The sequence below is a fragment of the Hydra viridissima genome, unplaced genomic scaffold, assembly GCF_058129835.1.
Source record: "Hydra viridissima isolate aposymbiotic clone 2 unplaced genomic scaffold, HvirCarnegie_v1 scaffold_1, whole genome shotgun sequence".
Taxonomy (NCBI): Eukaryota; Metazoa; Cnidaria; class Hydrozoa; order Anthoathecata; family Hydridae; genus Hydra; species Hydra viridissima.
This window is the reverse complement of record NW_028324300.1, coordinates 3,054,179-3,071,367: the sequence shown is the minus strand read 5'-3', so window position 1 is coordinate 3,071,367 and position 17,189 is coordinate 3,054,179. Positions and strand designations below refer to the sequence as shown.

The 17,189-nt window shown below is 28.2% G+C and overlaps 4 protein-coding genes across 8 annotated transcripts; 3 read left to right on the top strand and 1 right to left on the bottom strand.

Annotated features, from left to right (window-relative positions):
* Positions 1 to 6,567, bottom strand: LOC149892907 (uncharacterized). Of its 2 annotated transcripts, XM_090072890.1 has the most exons (3): positions 6,460 to 6,567; positions 5,753 to 5,801; positions 1 to 2,251 (listed from the first exon to the last, which is right to left on the bottom strand). In XM_090072890.1, the coding sequence occupies exon 3, from the start codon at positions 882 to 884 to the stop codon at positions 546 to 548; it is 339 nt and encodes a 112-aa protein (XP_089929016.1). In that variant the 5' UTR covers positions 885 to 2,251; positions 5,753 to 5,801; positions 6,460 to 6,567; the 3' UTR covers positions 1 to 545. The 2 variants fall into 2 exon arrangements, with proteins under 2 accessions (XP_089929016.1, XP_089929006.1); XM_090072880.1 differs by lacking the exon at positions 6,460 to 6,567 and having other exon boundaries at positions 5,753 to 5,936.
* LOC149892908 (uncharacterized) lies at positions 2,464 to 5,068 on the top strand. Its single transcript, XM_090076925.1, has one exon. The coding sequence runs from the start codon at positions 3,265 to 3,267 to the stop codon at positions 4,939 to 4,941; it is 1,677 nt and encodes a 558-aa protein (XP_089933051.1). The 5' UTR covers positions 2,464 to 3,264; the 3' UTR covers positions 4,942 to 5,068.
* Positions 6,568 to 6,683: 116 nt separating the features above from the next.
* On the top strand, positions 6,684 to 8,821 carry LOC145187485 (BTB/POZ domain-containing protein 2-like). The gene is made up of 2 exons (XM_080063889.2): positions 6,684 to 7,948; positions 8,038 to 8,821. Exons 1-2 carry the CDS (start codon positions 7,119 to 7,121, stop codon positions 8,690 to 8,692), a joined length of 1,485 nt encoding a protein of 494 aa, XP_079920015.2. The 5' UTR covers positions 6,684 to 7,118; the 3' UTR covers positions 8,693 to 8,821.
* A 1,804-nt stretch (positions 8,822 to 10,625) lies between these two features.
* On the top strand, positions 10,626 to 17,134 carry LOC149892906 (snRNA-activating protein complex subunit 3-like). Of its 4 annotated transcripts, none has more exons than XR_016448999.1 (10): positions 10,626 to 10,961; positions 11,980 to 12,068; positions 12,398 to 12,458; positions 13,030 to 13,125; positions 13,319 to 13,357; positions 13,482 to 13,583; positions 13,874 to 13,925; positions 14,055 to 14,220; positions 16,617 to 16,724; positions 16,903 to 17,134. XR_016448999.1 is itself a non-coding variant. In XM_090076097.1 (10 exons), the coding sequence occupies exons 1-10, from the start codon at positions 10,731 to 10,733 to the stop codon at positions 17,042 to 17,044; spliced, it is 1,128 nt and encodes a 375-aa protein (XP_089932223.1). In that variant the 5' UTR covers positions 10,628 to 10,730; the 3' UTR covers positions 17,045 to 17,134. The 4 variants fall into 4 exon arrangements, 1 of the variants encoding a protein (XP_089932223.1); XR_016448995.1 differs by having other exon boundaries at positions 14,044 to 14,220; XR_016448994.1 differs by having other exon boundaries at positions 10,627 to 10,961; positions 13,843 to 13,925.
* The last annotated feature ends 55 nt before the right edge of the window (positions 17,135 to 17,189 follow it).

The window sequence follows — 17,189 nt, the reverse complement described above, 5'->3', positions numbered from 1 at the left end:
TTTTTTTGTTTTTTTTTCTATATTGAGAAGCTATTCTCAAAATTGGCACCACAATTATATACTTGGCAGAGTGGATATACTAGGGTGTAAGTTTTAACAATATCATGTATTTTAAGCCAAAACATAAAACAGACAATTATAGGTAACGAAGGGAATTTTATTCTGGTCAATTCATTTCAGCATGTATGAAGAATAAATTCTGATGCTACAATTTCTGTCATTCCACATAAATTCACATAAGTTTACTGTTTAAGTCCACAACACATTGCAAAAGTTGAAGATTGTAATCAGGATGAGTTTGGTCCCTTTTGAATCGCTGCCAATAATTAAAAAAGTTGGAATGCATTGCCTCGGCTGTTTGTTCACTAAAGAGTCCCAAAGAAAAGTTATTTCTAGAAATGAACTGAGGAACATGGTGAAAAAGACCATGAACTTTTGGTGTCACAGTTATATATATGTCACAAAGATTTGAATGCCTCAATCTTCTGACTGTAGTTGGCTTCCAAATGGTTTCCAAAACAGGCTGATGCAACAGCATGGAGTATTTAAAACGCGACAGTGAACTTTGCTACTTCTTGAGCTTTGTCTATTGGTGCAAGAGACTCCAACTGAGCAAAATTTTTCAAATGCTTCTTGCATTCATTTCCATTTAACTGACCACCATGGTATGGTTGCATGGTAATGTGCAGCTTCGAAGGCCACTGTTTAGCACCTATCCATCCTTGAAGCAAGCTCTCGAACATGTGGTTTACAACTCCTAACATGAGATGCAGTTCCATGGGCGGAACCAGATCAAGAATCAATGATGATTCATCTCCTGGAATGATTGGTTTGTGAACAGCAATTTTGATTTTGAAATTTCTTGTGGTGAATCTTGCACCCATATACTATATACCCCTAAAGGGGTTTACAGGGGACATGAAGTTGGTATTATTTGTCATTTTTACAGGGTGTGGCGTATTTAACTCTCGTCAGCATCATCTAACATCTGAAACTTTTAATTTTAATTCCCAGATCCCAGATTTTTTGTTTACTGAAACAGTTCATTTTTTTTTATTTTATTTTCTTTTAATTTTAAATTTCACGCAAAAAAGTCTGTTCAATGATCTTTAAAATTAAAATCCTCGCTTTCTCAGTGACAAAATTAACTGGGCAGTTGCTATAAATTCCGCATTTCAACCTGCTTAACCTGTTCAACTTGCTTTTAGTTTGGTTTTTGTTTCACTTTCCTTTTTATTTTCGATTAAACTTTTTTCTAAATGTTGCCGTTTGACTTTTCGGTTTTAACGAATAACAAAAAAATACAAAGTTTGTACTATATTTGTTAAAATTCGAATTTAAAAAAGTTGTTTATTTTGACATGAAAAATTACAAGATTCCAGAAAAAATGGCGATACCTCACAAGCCTTTGACGGTATTTTATTTCAATCTTTCAAAAAAATAGCGCAGAATTGCTATTCGATTAAAACTGTTTTTATAACAAGTTTTGCATAACAAATTTTTGTATGAATGTAAATTTGTCACACCAAAAAATCTTGTTGTTTTAAACTTACGTTCTTTTAACGTTCTTTAGCAAAAAAAAGTTATGTAGAAATTTGTTATTATTCGCTGATGCCGAAAAACCAAACGGCGATGCGAACTGTTTTCTAACTTAAACTCCGATCACACCGTATCGTTTTAATTAAAACTAATGTTAGATTGAACAAATTTAAAATGACTTCAATATTGAATAATGTCTTCAGGTCGTTTATTCATTAGCTTTTTGTTTCTTCGTTCCGATGTCTTGAACTCTTTCTATTAGCTAAAGCTTTCATTTCTCGGATTTCTTACGCCATTTTAAGCTTAATTTTCGAAAAATAAAAACAAAAAAAAACAAAGAGAAAAATAACAACGTCGTTTTATTTAAGTTTTTTCACAACTCGATTAATTTTAAACCAGCTTTATTCTCGCTGCACCGAAAGTTAAGATGGCAGAACAAAATTTAAAACACAATGATTAAACTGTGCTTTATCGTCAGTGTAAATGGGGTATTAGATTAAAACGTCAAACTCTTAGATTCTAATTTGTTAAACATTTAGGAATATTGAGAGTTTTCTTTTGCAAGTTTCGGCAACTTGTCATCAATTGTATTCAAGTAGTTGAGCTGATGATTCTAAATTAAGTTAAATTCACACCAACTTCATCTTTCTTATATAAACGATGCGGATTCGGCAAGAAGAAAAGACATAAAATAGTCTTAATAAAAATCTTTCTAAAAAAAAAAAAAAAAAAAGTAAAGAAAAAGAAGTTTTTATGGAAGGTACTAGACTATTGATGACAAAAAAAAATCGTTTTAAAGGTCGTCATTTAAAAGTATTCTGTTACAAACCTGTAAAATCCAACAAGAAACTTGAAAAAAGCCGATTACATAATTTTAAAAAGAGAGTCGAGAGAAATTCTTCTTTTTTTTACAAAACTTAGGGGAGAGCGGGGTTGGTTGTCACGCGGGGTTGGTTGTCACAAAGTTTATTACAGGAAATGTAGATAAGATTAAGAACTTTAAAATCATTCAATCAAAATATTACTTAAAAAAAAGATTTTCACTGTAATTTTCAGCTTCTTTTAGCGTGTAGAAAACAAGTTATTTGTTTTTATAGGTTTTTGATATGAAAAAGTTAAATTTTGCTCACTTAGAAATATTCTTTTACCAAACGAAAATTACTTTATTGTGCTTTGAATGTACATTTTTAAAGTTTTTTATTCATTTGAGTAACTTAATCCACAAAAAATTCTCATGAAATTCACACGCTTTTAGGTAAATTTACAGGTGTCTTGCAACTAACATAGAAGGGGTTGCTTGTCACAAAATATATGGGGATGGTTGTCACAATTGCCTCGACTCCGTGTGCTGCAAACTAAACGCCGCTTTTAGATATTCCTTGTTTATTTGTCAGTATTATTGAGGAATATTTTAATGTTAAAGATATTATTTTAAAATCTTAAATCAATGGGTTATATTTGTTTAACTAAATATCTATAATCTAAATAATTTTTATTTCAATGTGTATAACTTTAAATTGTGATCCAATGTTTAATATAATTACAGAAAAAGGAATACAGAAGTTCAACTGTTTGTTGTTTTGTTTGTACATCTGTTTGTTGTTTTGTTTGTGCAATTGTCTGTTGTTTTGTTTGTGCATTGTTTAGATTTAGTGTGTGTGTGTGTGTGTGTGTGTGTGTGTGTGTGTGTGTGTGTGTGTGTGTGTGTGTGTGTGTATATGTATAATGTCTTGTACATGCATTATTTGCAAATATTTTTCTTTACTCAGTAAAAACATGGTACGAAATTTTAAAAGAAAAACTAATAGAGGTTATACTTCTGGAGATATCATTATGTGTGCTATTAAAGATGTAAAGCTTAACAACATTTCTATTAGGTCAGCAGCAAAAAACCATGGCATTAATTACAGAACATTAACACGTTATTGTAAAAAAATTATTATTACTAACCCATCACATGGTTCTATAACAGATCTAATTGACAAAAATCAAAACTCCACCTGCATGAACATTATAGGATACAAAAGTCAACAGATATTGCCAGACAAAGTAGAAAAAGAACTTGTCACATACCTGTTGCGAGCAGCAGAAATTTATTTTGGTTTAACTCCTACTGAAGTAAAAAAGCTTGCTTTCCAGCTTGCAGTTAAAAATAATATAAAAGTTCCCAATTCTTGGGTTGTAAAAGAACAAGCTGGTAAGGATTGGTTTACAGGATTTATAAAGCGCCACCCAAATATTTCCATTAGGCAACCTGAAGCTACTAGTTTAAGTCGAGCAACAAATTTCAATAAGCAGAATGTTGCATTATTTTTTAGCAATTTGCAGCACTGTATGCAAAACTACTTGTTCTCACCAAATGACATTTGGAACATGGACGAAACTGCTGTAACTACTGTACAAAGACCTAAAAAAGTTGTTGCCAAAAAAGGATTAAAACAAGTAGGAGCCATCACATCAGCTGAAAGAGGAACTCTTGTAACATTAGCATGCACAATAAATGCTATTGGAAATAGCATTCCACCTTTTTTTATTTTTCCTCGTAAAAACTTTAAAAATCATTTCCTAATAGGAGCACCAACAGGAAGTGCAGGAGGTGCCAATGCAAGTGGTTGGATGAAAGAAGAAAACTTTGTAAAATATCTACAACATTTTGTAGGCAATACAAAATGCACTAAAGAAAAACCTTGTTTATTGTTGCTTGACAATCATGAAACCCATCTTAGTATTGAAGGTTTAGATGTGGCAAAAAAAAATGGAATAGTAATGCTTACCTTTCCACCGCACTGCACGCATAAGTTGCAGCCCTTGGACAGGGCAGTTTATGGTCCCCTCAAAAACTATATAAATACTGCTATGACTTCATGGTTGGTAATGAATCCTGGAAAAACCGTTACAATATATGATATTCCAAAAATAGTAAACATTGCATTTCCAAAGGCTGTATCTCCCCACAATATTTTAAGTGGTTTTGCTGCAACAGGTATTTACCCATTAAATCCTGATATTTTTACTGAAATTGATTATTGTCCTAAGTATGTAACTGATCGCCCTGACCCAACTTGTTCACAGCTTGATTTAAATAAAAAAAACTGTAAACCTTATTCAATGCAACCAGAACCAGCAAATAAAAGGTTTAAAGAATCTATTCAGATACCAGATAATCAGGTAGACATAGCAAAAGAAGATCCAATTGTATTAAATAAAACCTCTAATCAAGACCCAATCACTCCATTAGTTTTAAAAAATTCAATCATACTACCTGAGAGTATTAGGCCTCTGCCTAAAGCAGGTCCAAGGTTAGCATCAAAAAAAGGTAGGAAAAAGCGTTCATCTATGATTCTTACTAACTCACCTGTCAAAGAAAGGCTTGCTAATTATAAAAAGAAGAAAACTTGTTAAAAACATATTAATAAGAATTGTAAATCATTTATGAATGGAAGTAAAAAAGAATTGATAAAGTCAAATTTTGCCAAAAAAAAAAACTTCTACAGTATTAAATTCATCTAAAGATGAAGACTATCTATGCATCTATTTATAGAGTTGTGTTATATATATATATATATATATATATATATATATATATATATATATATATATATATATATATATATATGTTTATAGTTATGTTTAAAAAAAAAAACATTTTTCGGTTTATAGTATTTTCTTTTTTTCAGTATATAGCCTTTTTTTTCCCAGATTATTCAGATTTATTCTTGGTATTATATAAACAAAAATTATTGGTACCAGTTTTAAATATAATGAAAACATACCAAGAAATGTGACAACCAGCCCCATAGTATGTGACAACCAACCCCGTGGGTGGGGTTGGTTGTCACACGGAAGAGGTCTTTGATAAATGATTATACAGCAAAAAATATTTCACTCAATGTCATAAAAATATTCTAATAGTTACTGGAAATAGTTAAACTACTTTTGTGCAAAGTTTGGCATTGATTTGATGAAAAATAAAAGCTGAGCAGTCTAAAATGTAAAAAGTGTGACAACCAACCCCGCTCTCCCCTACATTAAACTCGTTGAAATAATTATATAAAATAGTTATAGTTATATAAAATAATTATACAAAATAGAGCGTAATTTACTAAAAATCTTAAAATACAATTAAGAATATTTTGAACGGTTAGAGATTTTTTTTAAACAACTGAAAATGAACGAGAAGAAAAATGTTGCAATGAAAGTAAAATAAACATACCACAAAAATCCCTGCAAATCAACATTTGAGAATGAAGCAGAAACATTATCTACCAAAAAAACAATGAAGATACATTATCTACTTCAACAGTCTTTTTTTGCGGTTGCTGCGTTTACGTCTTTGCGCTTTGTTTTCATCCTTTTATCAAGTCCCGTGACGTAATATAGTTATATAAATATTTTATGTCACGGGATAACGGACGTTGAAAACCGAACTCTTAAATATTCTTTAACTCTTAAAATATTAGTTAAATATTATAGTGTTCACTTGTATGTTAATTTATCATTTAGACATATTGCTATGAGTGATGTTTTCCAACCACTCCCTGTTATTTCCTAACCACACGTCCATTGTGTTTGGCAGAAGATTTATTGAGTTTTTTTCAAAACTCGTGCGAAGGACAGGTAAAGCCAACACCCTAATCTTTTTATCGAACCCCTATGGACATTGAGACCTGAAATTTGGACCTGAACTCGGAAAAACATAAGGTCTTGTTTTTTAGCCACGTCAGCCGTCCAGGTTATTGTCCGAATTTTGCTGCTTTTAAAATAATATCAAACAGTTTAATCATATTACATTATGCTAAGTTTATATATTTCTTTATATCTTTGTTTTTGGTAAAAACAAAGTAAAAAACCTAAAGAAACTGTGAGAAGGTTTTAAGTAATTTTTTGCATAAAAATATTACAAGCTGTTTATCAACTTACATAGTAAAATGTAGTTTAGTGAATCAAAAACCATTTCGGACTTTTAACGTTCATGTAATTTTCAAGATATTAATAACATTAAATTTATTTACTAAAACAAGCGCACAACACCTGCTCCGTGTTTAAAAGTTTTCGTTAAATTCAACTTTTTCTCTTTTATAGGACTAGAAAGTTTAGTTTTTTTAGTTATTTGATAGTGATGTATTTTTTTTTTTTTTCTTTAATCTGAACTGGTCATTTTAACGGCTTTTTTGCTGTAAAATTATTAGCGCAAGATGCCGCTACAATAAAATTGAGGTATTAGAGAACTCGCTTTAATTTTTATGAGTGAAAGAGCTCGTCTAATTAATCAGCTTTTGGTTTTTATAGCTATTTATAGGCTGCTTATTCATTGATTTTTGTCTATTTAAACAGAAATAGACCTAACTAAACAAGGCATTTTTTATTATAAACCATTTTGATATCTTTGCCGAGGCTAAAGTGCCGGTAAAATCACTCGAAAGTAGGCTGACAACTTTCTGCTTGGTGGTATTATTAATAATTGTGTGAAAAATTGTAATGTAAATACGTAATACTTAAGCTTGTCATTGTAGAACGGAAGTAAATATGCGCATTATAAAATGAAGATCAACATTGTATTTTTAAAACTCTTCTAAGGAATGGATAATGAGGAAGGCCCTCATAATTTAAATAAGCAACAACCTGTTAATACACCACAGAACCTTAATGCTTATGTCGGTCGATCCTCTCCTGTTGGAGCAGCTTTTCTAAATCTTAACATTGTTGAGGCTCACTTAGATGCTCTTTCACTAGAAGATCCTTCTGCAATCACAATCGGAAATTATAACTGGCAAAGTTCAAGACCCTCAATCAGAGAGAGAATTGCTTTTTTATTTAACAATGAAACCCTTAGTGACATTTATTTTATTTTGGGGAAAGGGACTGCATCTCAACGAAGAATTCCAGCACATAAGTTTATTCTATCAATAAGTAGTGTTGTTTTTGATGCTATGTTTAATGGTGGTTTTGCTTCAAAAGCTAGCAATGAAATTGAGATACCTGATATTGAACCAGCCTCATTTTTATTATTGTTAAAATTTCTGTACACTGATGAGATAACTATTTGTCCAGACACAGTTATGAGTACTTTGTATGCAGCAAAAAAATATGCTGTACCAATACTTGAGCAGAAAAGTGTTGAGTTTTTAAAAAGTAATTTAGGACCTGACAATGCATTGACATTACTTTCTCAAGCACGTCTATTTGATGAACCTCAGCTTGCTGAAATGTGCTTAAATTGTATTGATAAATACACAGTGGCATCTTTAAATGCAGAAGGGTTTACAGATATTGATATTGATACTTTGCAAGTTGTTTTACTAAGAGATTCACTTAGTGCTCGTGAAAGTCAAATATTTGAAGCTGTTGTCAAGTGGTCTGATGTGGAGTGCAGAAGAAGAAACATTCCAAGAAATAATGAAAACAAAAGGTTTCAAAATGTTTTTTTTTTTTAATTGTTTATCAAAAATCATTTATTTTTCTTGTTTCATCAACTTAAAATATATATTTTTCTTAAAGAAATGTTCTTGGTGATGCATTGTATTTAATACGCTTTCCATTGATGACACTTGAAGAGTTTGCAAATAATGTTGCTCAATCTGGTATTTTGACAGACAAAGAAGTTGTGGATTTGTTTCTTCATTTTACTGTCAATCCGAAGCCTAATGTAAAATTCCCAGATCGCCCACGAAGATGTTTGACAGGCAAGGAGAAATCAGTTATTCGGTTCTCAAAAACTGAAGCACGTTGGGGTTATAGTGGTACTAGTGACAGAATCAAATTTACTGTCAATCATCGAATTTATGTTGTTGGCCTTGGTTTGTATGGATCAATCAATGTTCCAACTGACTATGATGTAAACATACAGGTCATTAACTCAGAAACAGGTGCTGTGCTAGGTTACAGTGACACTAAGTTTAGCTGTGATGGTACAGACTCATTAAATCGTGTAATGTTTAAAGAACCAATTGAAATTTTGCCAAACATTAGTTATACAGCTTGTGGCACTTTACGAGGGCTTGATTCTTATTATGGATCTAAGGGACTTAAAAAAGTGATAATTGAATTGCCAAATCGTGAAAAAGTAGAGTTCAAATTCTCTTATGCTGCTGGAAACAACAATGGAACATCTGTAGAAGATGGCCAAATACCAGAAATAATTTTTTATACATAATCTCCTATTTAAAGAATTTTCACCCTATGGGTTTGTTTCAAATTCAAAAGAATTTGTTTAGATTTTAGTTTTTATAATTTTGTAAATGTAATATCTATGTATTATTTCTCTAAAGTATTTTTGTTAAATGATGATTTTTTTCTTTCTTTTTGCCTTTTAAAATTTGTTTATTTTACTGACAAATTTTTCCGCCTCTTTTAAACTGTTTTTCAATGAAGTCATGTTTTATTTAAGTTATACATTTTAGTTACTTGTTAAAATGAGCTCATGTAACTGCTCAATTACACATTTCAGTGAGAATTTTAATGTTATTAAATAATAAAATGTAATGCAAGATCTTTTATATAAGTTTAAGATGCATCTCCTCTTGCTCATTTATAATTATAAGCAAATGTTTATTCTTAAAGATGTTTTAACTAAAAGACTCATACTTTAAATTTGTAAGAAATGCAAAAAAGTTTTTTTTTTCAATTTATTAATTATTTTTAGATTTTCCTAAACTTACCCTCATTTGTATATATTTATATATATACCTTATTTTCTTGTATACATAAAATGTTTTAATTTGAAATGGTAACATTAATAATAAGAAAAGAGATAATTCACGCTAAAAAATTTTTTTCTTTTTTTTTTTTTTGATAATTTTCTTTTTTTTTTTTTATTAGAAAAAATAGATAAATTTTTTAGGTAGAAATAAATACTGCTTTCAGAAAAAATTTTTCAGTCCATTTGTTATTGATGGCATTTTAATAGTCATGATACATGGATTCCATTCTTGTAGTGTGGTAATTTAACTTATTAACTTTGAGACTTTTTTTTAGATTTTTGAAAGTACCTGATGAAAAATAAAGATTGAAGATTACTTTTTCATTTAAAAATTGAATTTTTTTTTAAGATTAAAAAAAATAAGTTTCTGAGTAATAATGAAAGGTCATCACAAGGAGAAGCCTGTCATCTCAAAAACTAAAGTATAATGAGGTTATTATATGATTCAGAAATATGCGCTGTTTCTTTATTTATAAATATCACACAATTAAGTCTGAACCATCATGAATAACCACAGTTTATCCATTATGGGACAGGCTTATGTGTATGATATTTATAAACATAACTAATACTATTTGTTAGTTCACGTCATATTGTATTTTACAAGAACTTGATTTATCAATCAAAATACTTGAAAAAGTTATGCATGAGCTGTAAAATGGTGTAAAATATGGTGCTTCAGCTTTCTAAAACTATTAGAAACAAAAATGGAATTTCTGTAGATGGCTAAATACCAGAAATTGTTTTACAATTTTTGTACATGATGCATCTCATTTTTATCTATAAGACTAATTTGCTATTTTTATTTTCAGTGTAATTTTATTTCTTTACCTTTCTCTAAATTGGACCACAATTTTTTTTATTAATGCATTTAGATAACACATGAGGATGATGATGTGACATTCTTTAATTTAAAATTTTCTCTCTTTATGACTTTTTTTTTTCATAGTTTTTCATGTTGCATGTAAGAAGCCCATTTCTTTTGATAAGTTTTTTTCCTTGTTAACTCTTGTAGTAATAACATTTACTATTATCATCATTATTATTGTTATTTATATTATTATTGGCATTAATATCATATAAAGATTATAACAAATGTTCATGAGAGACACATTTATAAATAGAAAATTATATTCATAATTTAAATGTTTTAAATTTATTTATAAATAAGTTCTAAAAAAGTTCAAAAATTAGTTTTAAAAAGTTATTTAATGAATAGTTTTAAACTTTTATTATATGTAAATAATTGTATATTATATATAAATATTATATATAGATAATTGTAAAAAAAGGTGTTGGAAATTATTGATTCTCTTATAAAGCTCTCTTTATTCTTGTCTTTTGTTTCTCCTTTTATTGTTTGGTTTTTCTTTTACAGTTAACAACTTTGAATTTAATGTTTAATAACTTTGAGTTGAATGTTTCGAGGTAAAATTTTTAGGGGAGCATGTTTTCAAAATTCTGTTTAATAAATCATAATAAATAAATCATAATGGAAGGATTTTATAGAAGCAACCCTGTATTAGAAGCAGAGCAGTTTTCTTCTCCTTTAATATCTATCCCTGAATTCAAAGATCAGTTCAAAGGGCTGTTAAATGAAGATATGTCTCCTACAAATAACTTGCCTAATGAAGAATCAGATAAACAGTTAGCAAAACTTTTAAACTGTGATTACCAAACTATAGAAGAACTTAAAGATGTGTGTAGCATTGACAATTTAAAGGTGCTGCATATTTTTTGTAATTCTCTGTCTTATTAGTTTTTTCTGTATGTCATTTTTTAATTATTTTTGCTAGCATTTGCAAGAAAGGTCTTAGTTAATTTAGTGTATTTAGTTCTTAATTTCTGTTTGATCATCGAATAAGGTTTTTTTTGTTTATCTGTAAAGATATTTAGAATGCATATGGGTCATTCCAGTATGCAAAATGCTTTTAAAAAAAATTATGTTTTTAACAAAACTTCAGTAAAAGCATCTGTTGTGTCCACAATCATTATCCATTCTTTTATCTACTAATATAACACTAATATATATATATATATATATATATATATATATATATATATATATATATATATATATATATATATATATATACAGAAGTATATACATACTAATATATATATATATATATATATATATATATATATATATATATATATATATATATTAGTATGTATATACTTCTGTATATATATATATATATATATATATATACAGAAGTATATACATACTAATATATATATATATATATATATATATATATATACAGAAGTATATACATATGTGTGTATATATATATATATATATATATACATATGTGTGTATGTATGTGTGTGTATATTTACATGTATACTTGGTATATATAAACTCAATATATCTTAAAACCTTACAAATATAAATACTTGCAGGTACATACATACATACATACATACATACATACATACATACATCCATCCATCCATACATACATACATACATACATACATACATACATACATACATACATACATACATACATACATACATACATACATACATACATACATACATACATACATACATGCATTCATGCATGCATACATATATACATACACACATACACATATATCTGTATATGTAAATTTACAAATACTTAGTTAATAAATTTACATGTTTCTACCTAACTACTGATTTTTGTCTTAACTCTATTACTTTAACTACTTCTGTTCTTCCTTTAATTTATTGTTATTTTGTTTTATAGTGCACCTTTGAAGAAGAGGAGTGCTTTGACTATAAAAAAGTTAGAGCTTATGAGGATTTTCCAGATGATAGTGAGCTTCAGGTTGTTAGGTATCTTAAATTTTTGAGGCAAAAAGTTTTTTTCTCTGAATATTTGTTATTGTTATTTTTATTAATTGTAATATTAAATTAAAGAGTCCTTCTTTTTTTCTTATCATCTAGTCCAGTATTTATGATGTTTTTATAATTCATCTCTTTTATTCAGTTGTTGTTTTTATTAATTTTCTCTTTTATTCAGTTGTTGTTTTTAACTTTTGTTACATTTTTTTTTTAAAATTACTGCCATGTGATAGATTTGTGATTTATGTCTAGATTATTATTGGTCTCTAATTAAGTAAAACTATTTAGTCATCGACAGTTTAAGACAAATTTTTTTTAAGGCTTACAAAGCAGTTTAAAACCAAGTTTGAGGAAGCATTGTACCTCCCAAATTTCATAGAGGTATGATTTGTTCTGAATATTTTGAAATATTTTTAATCATTTTAAAAAAAATATTTAGGAAAAAAAAAACTAATAAAAAGATTTTTTACAAAAAAAAAAATTCCCCTGAGGGAATTCCCCTTCAGGTATGAGACAGGAGTACACAACAGGAATAAGTTTAATCTTTTTGTAAAAAGTGATTTTTTTTTTTAAATGGAAATAACAGCTGTTTTAATGTTGTACAAAAAAAGTATATTTACTGTAAAAAATAGTAAATATTTTATTTAAGGTTTAATTGCATACACTTAAGTTTGCTTTTTTAAAAATCTTTTTATTAAGTTGTACTTTAGGTTGAATGCACAATTATTTCATGATGCTGTCAGTGTTTTGTATTTTAGGCATACAGATATATTAGTAAAAAAACATATTTCATCATTATATTTCATCATTATATTAGTAAAAAACCTATATTAGTAAAAAAAGTTTTTTTGTCAGCTAATATTGATTTTGTAATAATAAAAATAACAGCTGACCTGCTTCCTCTGTTTTATGTTAATGAATAAATCATTAAAAATCTGGGTTCTTTAATTAGACAGAACTACCTAAGGATATCTTGAATAAAGACAATAAAGATGTAATTCCAAAGGGTGAAGTCCTATTGGCAGTTTCAATCCATCATGCACACAAAGTATTTAAATGTTTATCTATTTATTTTTTTGATTTGGCACTTAACTTTATTATAATTTTTAAACTAATTTTATAAGATTTGGCACTTAACTTAGTTTATTTATTTTTTGATTCGGCACTTAACTTTATTATTAATATGAGTTCAACAACAGTGATGATGATAACTTTGAGTGCTCAAATAATTTGTTTTATAGAGGAAAATCCACCAAGAATATTATGTACTTTCAAATCAAGTAAATTTTAAATTTTCTTGATGTCTCATCAAAGTGTCAACATTATTTTGAAATGTATAAAGGTAGGATGGCTACTTCAACCGGCTGTATAATTTCTGTATCATATTTATTTTGCATATATCAGAAGTTGACAGCTTTGAGAGATGTTGTTTTATGCACGTCAGACAACATGATTTATGGAGACTTTAGTAAAAATCCTGATCTCAGTTGTGCTAAACCAGCAAAGGTAACAAGTAGTTAAGAAATATATTTTAGATTTAGAATAATTTTCAGTGCTTGTTAAGTTATCAAAATGTTAAAAACTTTAATCATAAGCAAGCAAACACTCAAATAACAGATAACATGAGTTTTATTCATGAGTTTTAAGTATTATTTAATAACATAACATGAGTTTTATTCATGAGTTTTAAGTATTATTTAATAGTAGAGACCATGAGTTTTATTCATGAGTTTTAAGTTTTTTTTTATTTAATATTGGGTTTTAGGAGTTATGTCAGTCAGCATTCTTCTTTATAGAGAAATGCTTTTACAATGACACCCGTAATCCACTGAATAGAGATTATAGCAAGTAAGCACCATGAATTAGATGTTTAATTTAAACTTTTTTTTAACTGGTTGAAGTCAGAATTAACTATGAATAGTTAAATTTATCGTATGAGTATTATGTTTGTGCTTATTTGTGACAGGATTATTATAGAATGGGCAAAAGATGCAGAACGTTATACTGTTCCTGGACTTGGGTTGTTTACATCTGCTATCATGGAAAATACAACATTTAATGATTTGAGGATTCGACTTGGTTATCCTTATCTCTTTTGTCACCAAGGAAATTGTGAACATTTGATTGTTTTTAATGACATGAGGTTCATTGATTTTTTATAAATAGATAACTATTATTCATAAAACATTTAAAGTTTTTTTTATTGATATTTTGGCATTTTGATCTTTTTTTTTATGGAGGCAATGTGCATATATGGTTGTGTGTGTGTGTGTATGTATGTATGTATGTATGTATGTATGTATGTATGTATGTATGTATGTATGTATGTATGTATGTATGTATGTATGTATGTATGTATGTATGTATGTATGTATGTATGTATGTATGTATGTATGTATGTATGTATGTATGTATTGGGGAAACCCAGGCAAAACGGGACACCAGGACAGAATGGGAAATCTTATTTTCTAAATCATTACAGTTGAATCCTGTTAACTCTGACCCTGGATAAGTTGGACTTTTATTAAGTTGGACGGAATTTCAATTCCCCTTGAACATTCTTTATCAACTTAATGTAAAATCATCCGCTTAAGTCGTACCCTGGTTAAGTTGTACCATTCTCTAACTCGTACTGTTTTTTGGGGTCCCTTCGGCAAAAAACTTCGCTTAACTTGGACTTTTATTTTGAATTTGCAAATAAGTGCATATAATAACAAAACTTCCAATACTTCAATCAAAATTCCAAACTCTAAATGCTCGAAAATAAAATACTTTTGCGTCAAATATAATTAAACATAGCTAAATATTTTCACGGAGAGCTTTCGATTTAGTTATGCTTCGAATAAGTTCTATTTCTTAATAACTATTACATTAAAAGTTTAAAAATATCAATTAAAATTCAAAATTTATAATGTTCGAAATTAATTACTTTTGCGTCATTTCAAATAGCTTTGAATGCTTTAAAGCTGTTTGAAAAAGAATTGTGCGAGTCACTGGAACGAACATCAATTTTGGCCTTTTTTCGTTTATAGTAGATATTATATATACAAAAATATATATTTCACATAAGATTATATTGTTCAATATATGTGCACATAATATTTATATATCGAGGAACATTCGATAAGCCTCGAAATCTCTATAAGTCGGACATTTTCAAAAAGTCCAACTTAACAAGAGCTTTGCTTAATTTGGACATTCGCTAAGCTGGAAAAAAAAAATATACCCCTTCAGAGTCCGAGTTAACAGGATTCTACTGTATGTTGCAAAATCATTATGTTGCTGTTTGGTACTAAATTTACACAGGAAATAAAGTCATGTTAACAAGTTTCCGACAATTTTAAACATCATATGCAATAGATAGCTTGATTTCATGATTTCAGCTCAATCCATTACAATTTTTGAACATTTTCTATTGATTGTTGTGAGTATAATCTTTGTGTATTTTAATTTGTTCTTGAAGTGTATTTAGTTAGTGTTCATTAAGTCTATTCACTGTATTCATAATGATGAGATATTTTTTTAACTCGTTAATCTCGTTAAGCTCGTTAATCTAAATCATATCATCTGGAGCAGAAATGGATCAATCAAAGTTAGAATTGATCAACTGGACCAGAGTTTAATTGTTTTAAATTTTAAGAACTAGGCCTGATTCTATTCTTATTTTTCTCTAAAATGTTTTGTTTTTTAATCATAATATATTACAGCATTAATGCATTAATACTATTTTAAAATAATACTTAATTATTGAGGCTACCTCATTGAATAAATTTTTTATAGCAATATTACTTAATGGGCTTGTTTTCTAGCTTTTTGAGAAATATTGTTTGCCAAAAAAAAAATAAAATGACCATCAGTTCAAATTTAGAAAATAACACCTGCTTATAGGAGCTCTTTTCTAAAGTTACATTGATAACTTTTCTCTTTTGGCAAATCTCTATCTGCTGAAGTTGGAGATGCAGAATATCTCTTGTAATGGACATTATTCAAATTTGCTAGAAAACCGGATTTTTTTTATGCATTACCATAATTGGACAAACAATTCTTGATCTTGATAATGATAATGACTCAGTTTTCTTGTATGAAATCTAAATTTTGTAGTTCATCCTCAATCATCTAAATTAAAATCAAAAAACTCACAAAGAAAAAAATGTCAAAAAGTTTAATATTTGTGTAATGAAATTAATTAATCTAATAAATTTTACATCTGGTAATTATTTTTAATTTTGGTTATTTTCTCTTATTGTTTTTATATAAGCAAATGGCTACTAAAGAGATTCAGTTGTTTAAGTGCCAGCTTCCTTAGATTTTTAAAACCAGTGAAAAAGAAAGTACCCCATTCTGCCCCAGGTTCTCCTGTATGTATGTATGTATATATGTATGTATGTATGTATGTATGTATGTATGTATGTATGTATGTATGTATGTATGTATGTATGTATGTATGTATGTATGTATGTATGTATGTATGTATGTATGTATGTATGTATATATGTGTGTGTGTATGTGTGTGTGTATAATTTTTTTTTTCTATTGAAGAATGGTATCAAAAGATGATCCACAAACAATACAGAGTTATCCTTTCAAATTATTTGATGCTACAAATAAACGAAGGAAATGTTCACTATGCAATATTCATTATGTCAAGTAAATTTCTTTTTTCAATTTCTGTTTTTTGGTTAATTTGTGTTTTTTAATGGTTTATTCAATAGTTTCCAAGCTTTTTTTTTCAAATTTTATGTAGCATTTTATCAATTCCTAAGTTTAAAAAATTGTATCCTTTTTTTTTTAAGTATATTATCTTTATTATTTTGTTACTTTTTAGATGGAGAACTTTGAATGATCCATTGGCATTTGAAAATCCTAGTTTATTCTGTGAAAAATGTTTCAAATATCTTCATTACACTGAGGATGGAAAACCATTATGTGATTTTAAAGCTTTTCCATATCTTGAAGTAGAACATTAGTTGTTGTAATGATATGTTGATATATAAACAAAAAAAACAGAATATGTTGATATGTAAAAAAAAAAAAAAAAAAATAAACAACCATTTTAATGTGATATTTGTTGCTTGGTACCAATTTTAAATACTCTTTAACATGAAATTAAAA